The following is a 13720-nucleotide window of genomic DNA, read 5'->3' on the forward strand; positions in this document are numbered from 1 at the left end:
AAGCCGAATAAAGGATCTGTCTTGGGGAGAAAGCAAAGTGAAAAAAGTAAGTGAGAATATGGCTGAGGTAAATAATAAAAAAGAGAAATTAGACACCAGATAAAAATAGAAAAACTAACATCCTTTTAAGAGCAACCTGAAGGTTGCAAAATCAGAGTACAGTTTATATTTTATAAAAATTTTCTAGACTACTCATCGAGAGGGCTACAAAAAGAGAGACTTCAAAAGGGTATACATTACAGATATCAGAATGAGTTAATTAGGGAGCTGGAAGAGACTATTATTGTTTCTGAGAGTAGATAAAAGACTCCTGTTTGGGATGGTTTAAGTGCTGTGTCTCTTGGCTTGAGACAGGAAAATGAACACAATGACCTGTGGATATTCCTTTATATTCAATGACTTATGATGATTTCATGAGGTCTTTGCCAGCCCTATCTTGCTATGATTTTCAGTTCCCTATTCAAAAATGATTGTTCCAAAGGCACAGAATGGGGGAATGTCCTTTCTGAGTAAAGTCTTGCAGTATGATTTGAAAAGTATCTTTAGTTCACAGGAGTCTCCTGCATGTTTAGTCCCTGGTATTTCTCTTGAATTCCAGCATTTCTCTTGAATTCCAGCAAGAGATCATTTCTGTTAAGTTATATGAAATCTTGGAGTGTTTTATTTTTATTTCATTCTTTAGAGGAAAGGAAAGGGAATGAGGACTTGTATACCACCTTTTTGTTATTTTGGCATTTCAAAGCTGACATTCAAAGCAGTGGGCTCTGGATTAAGTGACTTGTCCAGGGTCACAAGGAGCAGCACCAGGATTTGATCTCACAATCTCTGGGTGCAGAGTAGAGAATGACACGGGGAAAAAATCTGTCCCCGTCACCGCCCCGTCCACGGCTCACCATCCCCTTCACTGCCCCGTCACCACCATTCCCTTCACCGCCCCGTCACCGTCACCACCCCGTCACCATCACTGCCATCCCATTCACCGCCCCGTCACCGTCCCCACAGCATCCATATAAGCCTCAGTACTGCGAAACACCATGAAGATAGAAGAGAGTCCTGCCACTACTACTACTGCACTGAGAATCTGTTTCAGTGCCTCTGCCCTCTAGTAAAAACAGAACATAAAATAAATCAATTGATTTGTCCTCCCTTGCAATGACATGTCCCCCATGTTCACCTATAGCTCGAATCAGGTCAATTGTGCACACTAAAAATGCCCACCTGAGCACATAATCATGAAGATGCTGCAGTATAATGAGCAACAGGAGGTTCTGGAACGTAAGCCGTAGGCAGGCAATGATACAAAAACAGCAGACACCCGACTGATTGCAGCGTTCCGCCATCTCCCTCCCTCCACCTCACCTTAGATGTAGAGTATGCCGGCTCTCTTTTTCGCCCAGCCGCACGCATGGCTGCTCATTTGTTCAATATTTTCCTTTGACGCAACCGGAAACAGGAAGTTGCAGGAGAGGAGAAGATTGATCAACTCGAGCAGCCGCACATGAGCGGCTTTTTGAACGTGTGCGGCTGGGCGAAAAAGAAAACCGTCATACTCTACATCAGTGTTTTTCAACCTTTTTACACCCATGAACCGGCAGAAATAAAAGAATCATTTTGTGGACCGGCAAACTACTAGGACTAAAATTTAAAAAACCCCATTTCCGCCCCATCTCTGCGAGCTCGGTCACCTCAGTAACTATAGAAAAATAGACAAATATAGTGCAAAATATAGACAGCAGATATAAATTCTCAAAACTGACACATTTTGATGACTAAATTGAAAATAAAATCATTTTTCCTACCTTTGCTGTCTGGTGATTGATTTCATGAGTCTCTGGTTGCGTTTCCTTCTGTCTGTGTATCCTTTCTTTCATTTCTTTCTTTCTGCACTCAGGCCCAAGAATTGTCTCTTTCTATTCCTTCCCTCTTTCCTTCCTATGTCCTTAGTGCCTCCTTCTCATGTTCTTAGTGCCCCTTCCTGTCTTTAGTGCCCCCAGTGCCTCCTTCCCATGTCTTTAGTGCCCCCAGTGCCTCCATCCCATATTCTTAGTGCCCCTTCCTGTTTTTAGTGCCCCCAGTGCCTCCTTCCCATATCCTTAGTGCCCCTTCCTGTCTTTAGTGCCCCCAGTGCCTCCTTCCCATGTCCTTAGTGCCCCTTCCTGTCTTTAGTGCCCCAGTGCCTCCTTCCCATGTCCTTAGTGCCCCTTCCTGTCTTTAGTGCCCCCAGTGCCTCCTTCCCATGTCTTTAGTGTCCTCAGTGCCTCCTTCCCATATCCTTAGTGCCCCTTCCTGTCTTTATTGCCCCCAGTGCATCCTTCCCATGTCTTTAGTGCCCCTAGTGCCTCCTTCCTATGTCCCTCTCACTGCCTTCCACACTTTGTCCCACCCCCACCCCCGAAGCCTGCCTGCCTGCCTGTTTACCTCTCTCCCTCCCTCTCTAGCCATAGCCAGCCTGATGCCTCCCTGCCGCTCAAAAAATAAAAAAAGCCTCCCTCCTTCCTTTCCCCTGCTCTTACCGTCATGCTGCAGCTGCTAAAGCCGATAGGAAGTCTTTCCGACGTCAATTCTGAAATCGGAGAGGATGTTCTGGGCCAGCCAGGCAGCGATTGGCTGGCCCAGAACGTCCTCTCCGACGTCCGAATTGACGTCAGAAAGACTTCCTGTCGGCTTTAGCAAGTGCAGCAGGGTGGTAAGAGCAGGGGAAAAGAGGCTTTTTTTTTTAATGCGCCTGTCCCTTAATCTTGCCGGCCCTGTGCGGACCGGCAGAAATTTCCTGCGACCGGCAGTTGAAGAACAGTGCTCTACATCTAAGGTGAGGTGGAGGGAGGGAGATGGCGGAACACTGCGATCGGGCAGGTGGGGACCGCGCGATCCTTGATTGCCTCACTGCGGAGACAAGTCCATTCACCACTCCATGGGGCGGTGAATGGCCTTGTCCCCATCCCCGCAGAGGCCACTATTTTTTCTTCCCTGTTTCGGCGGGTTACCCGCGGCTACTCGCGGCTAGCCGCGGGTAACAACCACCGTGTCATTCTCTAGTGCAGAGGCAGCAGCTCAACCAGTGAGCCACATCCTGCTGTGCTTGGTCTCTCTGTACTCAGCTTTCTTATTTTTACTTCACCCAGGTTTATACCTAATGACCATCATGTCATCACCCTAGTCCAGTGGTTTTCAAACCTGGTCCTGGAGGCACCCCAGGCAATCAGGTTTCCAAGATATCCACAATGAATATTCATGAGAGAGATTTGCACACAGTGAAGGCAGTGCATGCAAAACTCTCTCATGAATATTCTTTACAGATATCCTGAACACCTGACTGGCTAGTGGGCTTCCAAGGCTAGGTTTGGGAACTTTAGCTCCGGTAAGTGCCGCCCCCACCCTCACCCACTCCTTCCCCACCTCCTGATGCCGCGTGTCCCTTTCCTTCCCTCATACCTCTTAAATGTTATACTGGGATTGAACTTTCCCTGACATCTGCTTTCCATCACCTTAATATCTTGATGAAGTCTTTCCCCATGCTCATCGCTGACATCATCAAGATTGGGTGGGTAGAAGTCGAGGTGAGAATGTAAGAAGTGCATTTTAAGTGACATTCTGGCACCCATTAGCTGATATGCTGTCAGCATAATTCTCTGATCTGTGATGACCAAGAAAATTCTGAACAACCAGCACGAATGCTGTTAATCCGGAATAGCACACATGAGGTGGCCACGCTTTATCTTGGTTGTCAACTTTACAGCCAAAATAATGCTTGTATGCACTTTGAAGTCTGCTGGACAGATTCTTTCGCTGATCTTGTGCAGTCACTTGTCGACAGACATAATAGAAATTATCAGGATGGTTAACACAACCTCGTCTGTTCATAATAATTATAATACCTTAGACCAGTGGTCTCAAACTCGCGTCCCGCCAGGTACTATTTTGAGACCCTCAGTATGTTTATCATAATCACAAAAGTAAAATAAAAAGTTTCTTGATCATATGTCTCCTTAGCTATAAATTACAATATTATTATTATTAAGACTTAGCCAAAAGGAAAGATTTATAAATTATAAAGAGTTTTATTTCATGCAAAATTGTCATTTCTTTAATAAGATATTAACTATTTTTTTTCTGAGGCCCTCCAAGTACCGACAAATTCAAAATGTGGCCCTGCAAAGGGTTTGAGTTTGAGACCACTGCCTTAGACAAAACCAAGCAAAATATAAAAATTCACAGGTAGAAAAAGCAGCACAATCACTTTTTAGTATAAATTTTCAAATTACTGGTATATGTGATTGATGAGCTGTCCTAAAATGCAATATTGTGTTACAGAAACAGTAAAATACCAACGCTTCACTGTAGCATTATTGATGAAAATTATATAAACACAAACTGACACAACTTAAAAACAGGATGTGATAGACGAAAACTGTTTTTCAGATTTAGAGTCAGCATGTGACAGAACTCCAGTAGCAAAATGCTTGTTGACCAGTGTAATCTGTCACCAGTGTTTTGAGAATATCACCAACACATCTCAATTTCTTTTTGGTCAAGTCTTCTGCCAGTAATCTTCCACCTCCCATGATGGCCTTGTGCCTACCTTTATTTGAGACTGAGTCTTTCTGGCTAATCTTTAGGATTCTTCTATAGGTTAACAGACAAGAGTACATTTGTGCATGGCTTTTAGGACTATGGGCTAGATCAGCGGTTTGCAACTCCGGTCCTCGAGGGCCAGAATCCAGTTGGGTTTTCAGGATTTATCCAATGAATGTGCATTAAAAGCAGTTCATGCAAATAGATCTCATGCATATTCACTGGAGAAATCCTGAAAACCTGACTGGATTCCGGTCCTTGAGGACTGGAGATGCCCACCTCTGGGCTAGAGTCACTAAACCTTCCAATCCTGTACTGACAATCACAAAACCAGTTTTACTGGTTTTGTGATCGTTCCCCAACCCAATTCACTAAACTGCTGCCCGATCAATCTCCTCTCAGATCTGATCCACCCATGCAAATTAGTAAAAGCCCATGCAAAATAGCCAAGCGATTGATTCACTAATAATTGCTTGGCTAATTTGAATCGGGTTTTACTATTCTAAAACCTGACTGCTGCAGACCTGTCAGTAACAGTTACCGACAGGTCTGCCTGTTTTTTATTCATTTTTTTTAATGGCACTGATATTTTGTGTATATTAAACATGCAAAATATCTGGCCAATTTAAAAAAAAAAACAACGAAAAAATAAAGCCCCCTGAAGAAAAAGGCAGAAGGGATGCCTACTCTCTCCTGCCATCGACGTTCTTTCCTCCCACCCCCACCCCAAAACAAATGGTAGGAGGGATGCCCACTCCCTCCTGCCACCAGATGCCCCGCCTGCTGCCACCATCAAACTAATGGCAGGAGGGATGCCAACTCCCTCCTGCCATCGGAACCCCTCTCCCGCCGAACCCCTCCCCGAATCGACAAAGTCCACTCCCCCAGTACACCCCCCCGGTACCTGTAAGTTGGAAGCAGAAGGGGTGCTTAGTCTCCCCTGCTCCAGGCCTCTGACGGGGAATGCGGGCCTTAGGCCCCATCCCGGTGCATCATGTGATGTACGGGGAGGGGCCTAAGGCCCTGATTGGCCATGGGAGGGGCCTGAGCCAATCAGGGACTTCCTTGGGGTTTGGCAGGGGATGCCGATGGCAGGAGGGAGTGGGCATTCCTCCTGCCGTTTGTTTTGGGGTTGGAGTAGGTGGGAGGAAGGAGTGCCGATGGCTCTCTGCTCTCAGTGGCTAACTGCCTGTGCTGGAGTGCAGGTGTGCCCCTAGTTCTGGCTAATTCTGAGTTCAGGTGCTTGTTGAGCTGGTTCAAACCAGTTCTGGATTTGCTAGGCACTGCAGCTATTCCAGTCCTGGCTTTAGGAATTCTCTGCCTTTGGCCTGATGGGATTTGTAGTCCTGTTACCTTGTTTTTTATTTGCTGCTTAGAAAAAGGTAAACAGGCATGAGGAGTCTTTATCTCCTTCTGTGTACTGCTATGCAAAGGCATTTTCTTTCTTGGCAGTGCCCTAGGAGGAATTTTAGGCTTATCCATTGTTTTCTCCTAGGACAATTTCCTACTTTGCTCATCAGTTCTGGGGCACTGCAAGGATTCCTTTGCCTTCACAGGGGGTTCCCTGTGACAACGGTGAACATTAAGGAGTAATGTCCTAGTTCTACTCTGTGTAAATTGCTGGGGGAGTTTCTGAGGACGTAGAGGGTTCAAGTTTCAAGGATCAACTGAGCAGGTAAGATCAACTAATTTTAGCTGGTTATTATTGGGAAAATTTTCTGTCAAACCAAACCTATAACTTGATTTTTAACATGAACTAATACAATATAGAGGAATTGATCGAACAATGCAGGGTTTTGGATGGAGCTCTGGTGTATTACTAGTGGTCAAAGATTGTCACTTAGATGAGTGGACTAGGTGAATTGGAAGGAGATATAGTGGAAAAAATGTCACCAAATAGTTGTGAATGAAGCTCCAGATAGTAGAGTCCAGCCTTGCATTTGGTTTTTTGTATGTTCTTGCAGTTTCTTCCTGTTCTTTTGGGGCTTTCAGTTCATTGGAACCTATAGCTTTGCCCCCAAGACCCTTGAATAACAATTATCACCTTACATTCCTTTCCAATGTACCTTAATACAGCTATTAGGGTAACTTATCTGGGATCATGTGTCAAGACTAGGGTTACCAGACATCCTGATTTACTCAGCCCTGTCCTCTTTTTAGAGGACTGTCTGGGTATCCGGATAGGTTTTCAAAACCCAGCGGTTTGTCAGGGTTTTGGAAAAACGATGGGAGCTCTGGGCCACATGACGTCATCGCGTTGCATCCGCAGATGCCCTCCAGACGTGGCCCCGAAGAGACAAGTTTGTGTGGGGTCAGGTTTGGGGGAGAAACAGGGCGGGACTGTGGGCAGAGTAGGGTGTGGCTGCAGGTGGCACAGGGTGGGGCCAGTTGTCCTCTTTTTGGACACAAAAATCTGCTAACCCTAGTCAGGACTCCTGGAACCCTGCAGTCATGAGTCCTAAATCAGTGCAAAGAATATGGTTTTGTCTCCATCAGGGGTCTGGCTTTAAGGCATCCCCAGCCCCAACTGACCTGAGAAAAATCAAAGCCAGGCCCTTCTATATGGAACTTTGCAGCCACTGAGTCCTAAACTCCAGTTGTAACTGAACTGTAAGAAACAGGAGGAAACTGCTGGTCCTAAACCCCTCCAAACAATAGCCAAAGCATCTACAGCAGTGTCAAACTGTGTGCCAGGACACTGGTGTGCCCTGAAGTGATTCTGGGTGTGCCACAAGATTCCAGAATTTTACTTTGTTTAAAAAAATTCCCTTCATAAGTATACAGTAGATTAGATGACATGTACATTGCATACACAAGAGACAGTCAATGTTATGATTGTCTCTGTACAAAAGGATACAACCGTCCAGACAAGCATCATTCTTTGACGTGATTGGTCATTGAAAGCTAATGGCAAGTAATTACATAGTAAATGATGGCAGATAAAGACCCAAATGGTCTATCCAGTCTGCCCAACATTACTCTCTCCTTAAATTACTGATTTAAATTTTTCTTTTTCTTAGCTATTTTGGGGCCAGAACCCAAAGCTCTGGCCGGTACTGTGCTTAGGTTCCATCTACTGAAGTTTCCATCAAAGTTCACTCCAGCCCATCTAAACCATCCCAGCTGTCAAAGCCCTCCCCAGCCCATCCTCAACCAAATGGCCATATATGAACCCAGACCATACAAGTCTGTCCAGTACTGGCCTTAGTTCTTCAATATATACCATTATTTTCTGATTCAAGATCCTCTGTGTTCATCCCACACTTTTTTGAACCCTGGCACCGTTTTCCTCTCCAGCACCTCCCTCAGGAGTGCATTCCACCCTCTCCATAAAGAAGTTTTCAACCACCCTCTCCATAAAGAAGAATTTCCTTATATTACTCTTGAGTCTACCACCCCTCAACCTCAAATTATGTCCCCTGGTTTTACCAGTTTTAGTTTTATTGAGCAGCAAAGCAATCAAGGCTTTGTTACCATTTGGATCTTCTTGTTTGCGAACTTGGATTTTCATCTCTTACAGTAATTAAATTGAAAAGAAGAGAACAATTGCAGATGGTGGATAATAAAATGAGTGTCTGCTTGTCAACTATTGAGCCGGGTTTTGAGTTAATTTGCACACACACACACAAAAAAAAGCGCATCCATCACATTGATTAGCAATTCTATTCTAGCGACTTTAGTTTCACCATTGTTATAATTATCCATACACAGTTTAAAGAACTTTAAATAAATAACTCAAATTTACTCCCTCTTTTACGCAGCCATGTTAGGCTTTTTTTTATCGCCGGCTGCAGCAGTATTAGCTCCAATGTTCATAGAATTCCTATGAGCATCGGAGCTAATACTGCCATGGCCAGCGATTTAAAAAAGCTTAACGTGGCTTCGTAAAAGGGGGGAGGGGGTCATTTTTTGTTGGTTTTGCAGTTTATAATTTCAATTATAATGTGCAGCAAAAAACATTTGCTCCATTTAGTGTGCTGGAGCTAAAAAAAGTTTGAGAGACACTGATGTACAGGAAGGAGCCAGAACAGGACTTGGTACTTACAAATGGAGAAAGCGTTTTTAATATCCAAGTAAAAATTAAAGAAAGACCTATGGTTTTGAAAAAAAGTCAATGAAAATCTGGAGACAAATGTGATTAGCATTCAGAAAGAGGAGGACAGAGAAGAATATCTGGAACAGCAGAGGGAAGCATGGGCAATAGTGAGGATAACAAAGGCACATGCACCGGTGTGCTACAGTGGGCTCTCACCCCTATTAAAAATTAACTTATGTGACCCCCCCCAGGTTCTGATGATTGCCTAGGTGGCTTCCTAGTAACTGCCCTGAGTGGTACGACCCACATATACAAACAAATTTACTTATTGCTAGTCCCGGGGACAGGACTGGAATGATTCAGATGCAGTTCAGATTTTAGCATGCTCCACTTAATAACTCAGTCAACTCCAAATATGTTGTTCTGAAGCAGTGATTTACTTGATATATTAAAAGTCATTTGTAGAGGCATATAACATCATCTTAGTGTAGCAGAGGCAACAAACATCTTGTAACAATATCCAAAGTATTTACTAAGGGGCTCATAATCAAAACTTAAACACGTCAGAAAACCCGCCCAAGTTGGCATTTGGTCGTCCTAAAAGACAAGTCGTCAAAGTGCCAACAATTGAAACGGCTTTTTGGACATATTCAGGGACTTTTTAGACCTCTAAATGCTGCTGGGGCGTATCTGGAGGAGTGGTTAGGGCTGGATGTGGGCTAACCTAGACTTAGTCGTCCTGCAGGGATAATCGAAGATTTTGCGAGACTTCCTGAGCAGAACTTATACGTTGTGACTTAGACCAGTGGTTCCCAACCCTGTCCTGGAGGAACACCAGGCCAATCGGGTTTTCAGGCTAGCCCTAATGAATATGCATGAGAGAGATTTGCATATGATGGAAGTGATAGGCATGCAAATTTGCTTCATGCATATTCATTAGGGCTAGCCTGAAAACCCAATTGGCCTGGTGTTCCTCCAGGACAGGGTTGGGAATCACTGACTTAGACAATGTAAAAACAGGTATAAGTGCCCAAAAGGTCTCCAAAGTAACAGATAACCACTGCAGAAACAAAGTAAAGACCCAAACACATTCCCCCAGTGTTCACTGACCCCCTCACACCCCCCCAAAGATCGGAATAAAAACGTACATATCTGTCTCCAGAACATCAGCACTTAGTATAGAAAAGCCTAGTAGAGCTGAACACAGGTCTCTTAAATAGCCTGGGGGTAAGGGGGGGCATTGACAGAACATAAGAATAATTTAAAATTAAAATTTATTTTTGTATACCACAGCAATTCAGAGCGGTTTTTCTAGTGTCTATTTCACTCTGTCCTTCTACACCAGCATTCTTCAAAGCAAAGCTTGCGGGTCAGTGGTTGTGGCCATTTTGACTTTTATGCTCTGATTCTTAAGTGAGCCAAGGATAATGAAGCCATTGTGACATCACTGATGTGATTGGTTCTTAGGCACTGGTGGAATGAGGCATTACGACATCACAATATCTGCTCTGGATACCAGAGACTGTCATTCTGTAGTGTCTATTTCAACCTCAGTCCTTCTACACCAAGCATTCTTCAAAGCAAAGCTTGAGGGTCAGTGGTTGTGGCCATTCATGCTCTGATTCTTCCCTCTCTCCTTAAAGAATGACATGAAGATGGTTTCCCTCGGTTATCCGCGGGGACAGGGACGGTGATGAATTTTGTCACCGTGTCATTCTCTAATCCCATCCCTTTTATCATTTTTGTTGTTCTTCTCTGTACCTTTTCTAATTCCACTACAGTATATTTTTTTGAGCTATAGCTACCAGAATTCCACACAGTATTTGAGGTATGGCCACACCATAGAGTGATACTAAGGTATGATACTAAGGCATTATATCATTTTCATCTTTGTTTTCCATTCCTTTCCTGTTAATTCCTAACATTCTGTTTGCTTTCTTAGATGATGACGCACACTGAGTTGAGGGTTTCAACGTATTCTCAGCGATGACATCTAGATCCTTTTCCTGGTTGGTGACTCTTAACATGGAACCCTGCATCATGTAGCTATATTTATATTTATTTGTTTAGATTCATATTCCATCCTCCCCAAAAAGCTCAGAACGGGTTACAGTTTACATTTACAGTGTTACAATATAGGGTTTACATAAAGTGTGTTGCAATATATCTTCATATAGGAGTACTTAATGATGCTGGTGAAGGATTGAGGGAGTGACTAGGTAAAAAGGTAGGTTTATCCAGCTTTTCTAAAGTTAAGAAGTCCTTTAAAGGCTCTGATATGAGGAGGTAGGCTGTTCCAGAGGTTTGGTAAGAAACAGGAATAAGATTGTTTCCAGGCTGTCTGGAGTTGGAGGGAGTGTCCTGATAGTGTATGTAGACGTATTTCATCTTGGGAGTGTAGTGTTCTCTTTGGGGTGTAGAGATGAAGTTTGTCTGAGAAGTTTTTGGGTGTCATGTTGTAGTTTGGGTTCCTCTTTCCCACATGCATCTCTTTGCACTTGCACACTTTAAATGCCATCTGCCATTTTGATGTCCAGTCTCAAATGGTCCTCTTGTAATTTTTCACAATCCTCTTGCGATTTAACAACTTTAAACAACTCGGTGTTATCAGCAAATTTAATTATCTCACTAGTTATTCCCATCTCCAGATCATTGATAAATATATTAAAAAGCAGTGGTACCAGCACAGACCCCTGGGAGGTATCACTGCTTGAGTGATTTATGCCCTTATTTCAGAAGGATCCACAGCTTTTATATATGTAGATTGTCATACATTTGTAAATGTGATTTTTAGAAAGCTGCTGTTTATACATGATTAGGGTTACCAGATGTCTGGATTTCACCGGACATGTCCTCCTTTTGAGGACATGTCTAGGGGTCCAGACAGCTTTTCAAAACCCGGCACTTTGGGGGATTGGGGGCAGGACTGGGGCATAACGAGGCAGGGATGGATGGAACTGAGTGGGCCTGGGGGGGCGGGTCTAGGGGTTTGGATTTTCAGTTTGGAAAATCTGGCAACCCTATACATGATGATCCATACCATGTCTAAACATCAAGGTAGCATGAAGAAGGAATGGTTTGGGTGGGCCTACAATATCAATTGGATGCATCAAAGAGTCTGCAGCCTAGATCTGGGCCATTGAGTTTGAGTGACTTTCTGAAGGATACATAGTCAGTGATAGGCAATGAGAAGACCCTGAGATGCATGCGATTCATGGCTATCTACTAACATTTCTGCTCTTTTCTACTGGTCCTAGATTTTCATGTTTCAACACCCTGCACGTAAAATACTGGATCAATGGATGAAAAAAATGAAACAGCTGTGAGAGAGTTTATCCTGGTGGGACAGTTACACCTCCTACATCAACCCACGCTAATCTTCTCACTGCTGTTTATTGTATACATGATGAGCCTGGCAGGAAATTCTCTAATCATCTCCATTGTGAAGCTCGACGCGCGCCTTCATAGCCCAATGTACTTCTTTCTCTGCAATTTGTCCATTCTGGAAATCTTCTATACCTCAACCACAATCCCCACTATCCTTTCCATTTCCCTGACACAGGAGAAGCGACTCTCGGTTGCCAGCTGCCTTTCACAGATTTATTTCTTACACTTCTTGGGTGTGACAGAGTGCTTGCTTTTAGCGGCAATGGCATATGATCGTTATCTGGCCATTTGCAGGCCACTGCATTATAGGACTATGATGAAAGGAACTGTCTGTCTGTCCTTGGCTATCATCTGTTGGCTCAGTGGTATGCTGGAGTCCCTGATTTTGACTTTTATGACTTCTAGGTTGCTTTTCTGTGGGCCTAAGACTATAGCCAACTTCTTCTGTGATATCCCACCACTCCTGAAGTTGGCCTGTATGGATACTCATGTCAATGAGCTTGTGTTAAGTCTAGCAGGGGGCCTGGTGGTCCTCCTTCCCTTCCTATTTATCCTGCTGACTTATGTTTGGATCATTTCAACCATACTGAAGATACGTTCTGCCCAAGGCCGACAGAAGGCTTTCTCTACTTGTGCATCACACCTCACTGTGGTCGGCATCTTCTATGGGACTGTCATTTTCATGTATGTGAGACCCTCCTCTCTCTATTCTTCTGACCGAGACAAGCTGGTTTCCCTTGTGTACACAGTGTTTACTCCTATGCTAAATCCCCTTATCTATAGCCTGAGGAACAATGATGTCAAAAGAGCCCTGAAGAAAGTCTTTAACTGCAAAATTTCATCGCACACTGTAAAGAAATGAACTTGATATTTTCAAGAAAACAATATAAAACAACTGTATATTTGTGCACACTGTGTGAACTTATTTATTTATGCTGTGTAGATTTTATAAATTGTAATGGAGAAATCCAACTCTATTTTCTTTTCTTATATACAGTATATTTTAAAGTTTACAAATTGTTTTAAAGGTGAGGCTGAAAATAGAATAGTATAGGTAGACATTCAGTCAGAGGTGATCAGCATTTTTTTAGTCTTTACCGGCTAAGCCATGTCCGAGTACTAGTGCTAAAAATCTGAGTTTATGCAGCTACAGTAGCTATCTCTTATGTAGTTAAATACAGGACTTAATTTCTGGGGGGATGGCCTGGAATGCGGTTCCACCACTTCTTTCGAGACTCCAGAATAGAGAATGACACGGTGACAAAATTCATCACCGTTCCCATCCCCGTTCCCGTGGATAACCGCGGGAAATAATCCCATTTCATTTTTTAGTGTTTATTTCAGCCTCAGTCCTTCTACACCAGCATTCTTCAAAGCAAAGCTTGAGGGTCAGTGGTTGTGGCCATTCATACTCTGATTCTTCCCTCTCTCCTTAAAGAATGACATGAAGATTGTTTACCGCAGTTATCCGCGGGGACGGGAACGGTGATGAATTTTGTCACCGTGTCATTCTCTGCTCCAGAACAGCACTGTTCTGCTCTAGTACTTCCCATCCAAGAAGCCTGGAAGGAGCAGGAAAGGGATGGAGTGAGCCTGGAGCAGCAGAAGACAAGACACTTTTCTCCCTAATTTGGTCCCTTTTTCCCTGTTGCGGCTTCCCCACCCCCTCACCAGGCTTCAAAGTTCCACTTCCCTTTTTGTCTACAAATCAAGCCCTGGTTAAGC

The 13720-nt window shown here is 43.8% G+C and overlaps 1 protein-coding gene across 3 annotated transcripts in view; it reads left to right on the forward strand.

Moving 5' to 3' along the window:
* Nucleotides 1–13104, forward strand: part of LOC117350066 (olfactory receptor 6N1-like) — a 32447-nt gene extending 19343 nt beyond the window's left edge. The window contains exons 4-6 of one of the 3 annotated variants that reach the window (XM_033923997.1): nt 6068–6247; nt 10551–10617; nt 11866–13104. In XM_033923997.1, coding sequence (XP_033779888.1) covers nt 11907–12857 — 951 coding nt within the window. In that variant the 5' untranslated portion in view covers nt 6068–6247; nt 10551–10617; nt 11866–11906 and the 3' untranslated portion in view covers nt 12858–13104. Of the gene's footprint in view, nt 1–6067; nt 6248–10550; nt 10651–11865 lie in introns of those variants that run through there. The other 2 variants (XM_033924005.1, XM_033924014.1) reach the window with 2 other exon arrangements.
* The last annotated feature ends 616 nt before the right edge of the window (nt 13105–13720 follow it).

The sequence above is a fragment of the Geotrypetes seraphini genome, chromosome 1 (genome assembly GCF_902459505.1).
Source record: "Geotrypetes seraphini chromosome 1, aGeoSer1.1, whole genome shotgun sequence".
NCBI lineage: Eukaryota > Metazoa > Chordata > Amphibia > Gymnophiona > Dermophiidae > Geotrypetes > Geotrypetes seraphini.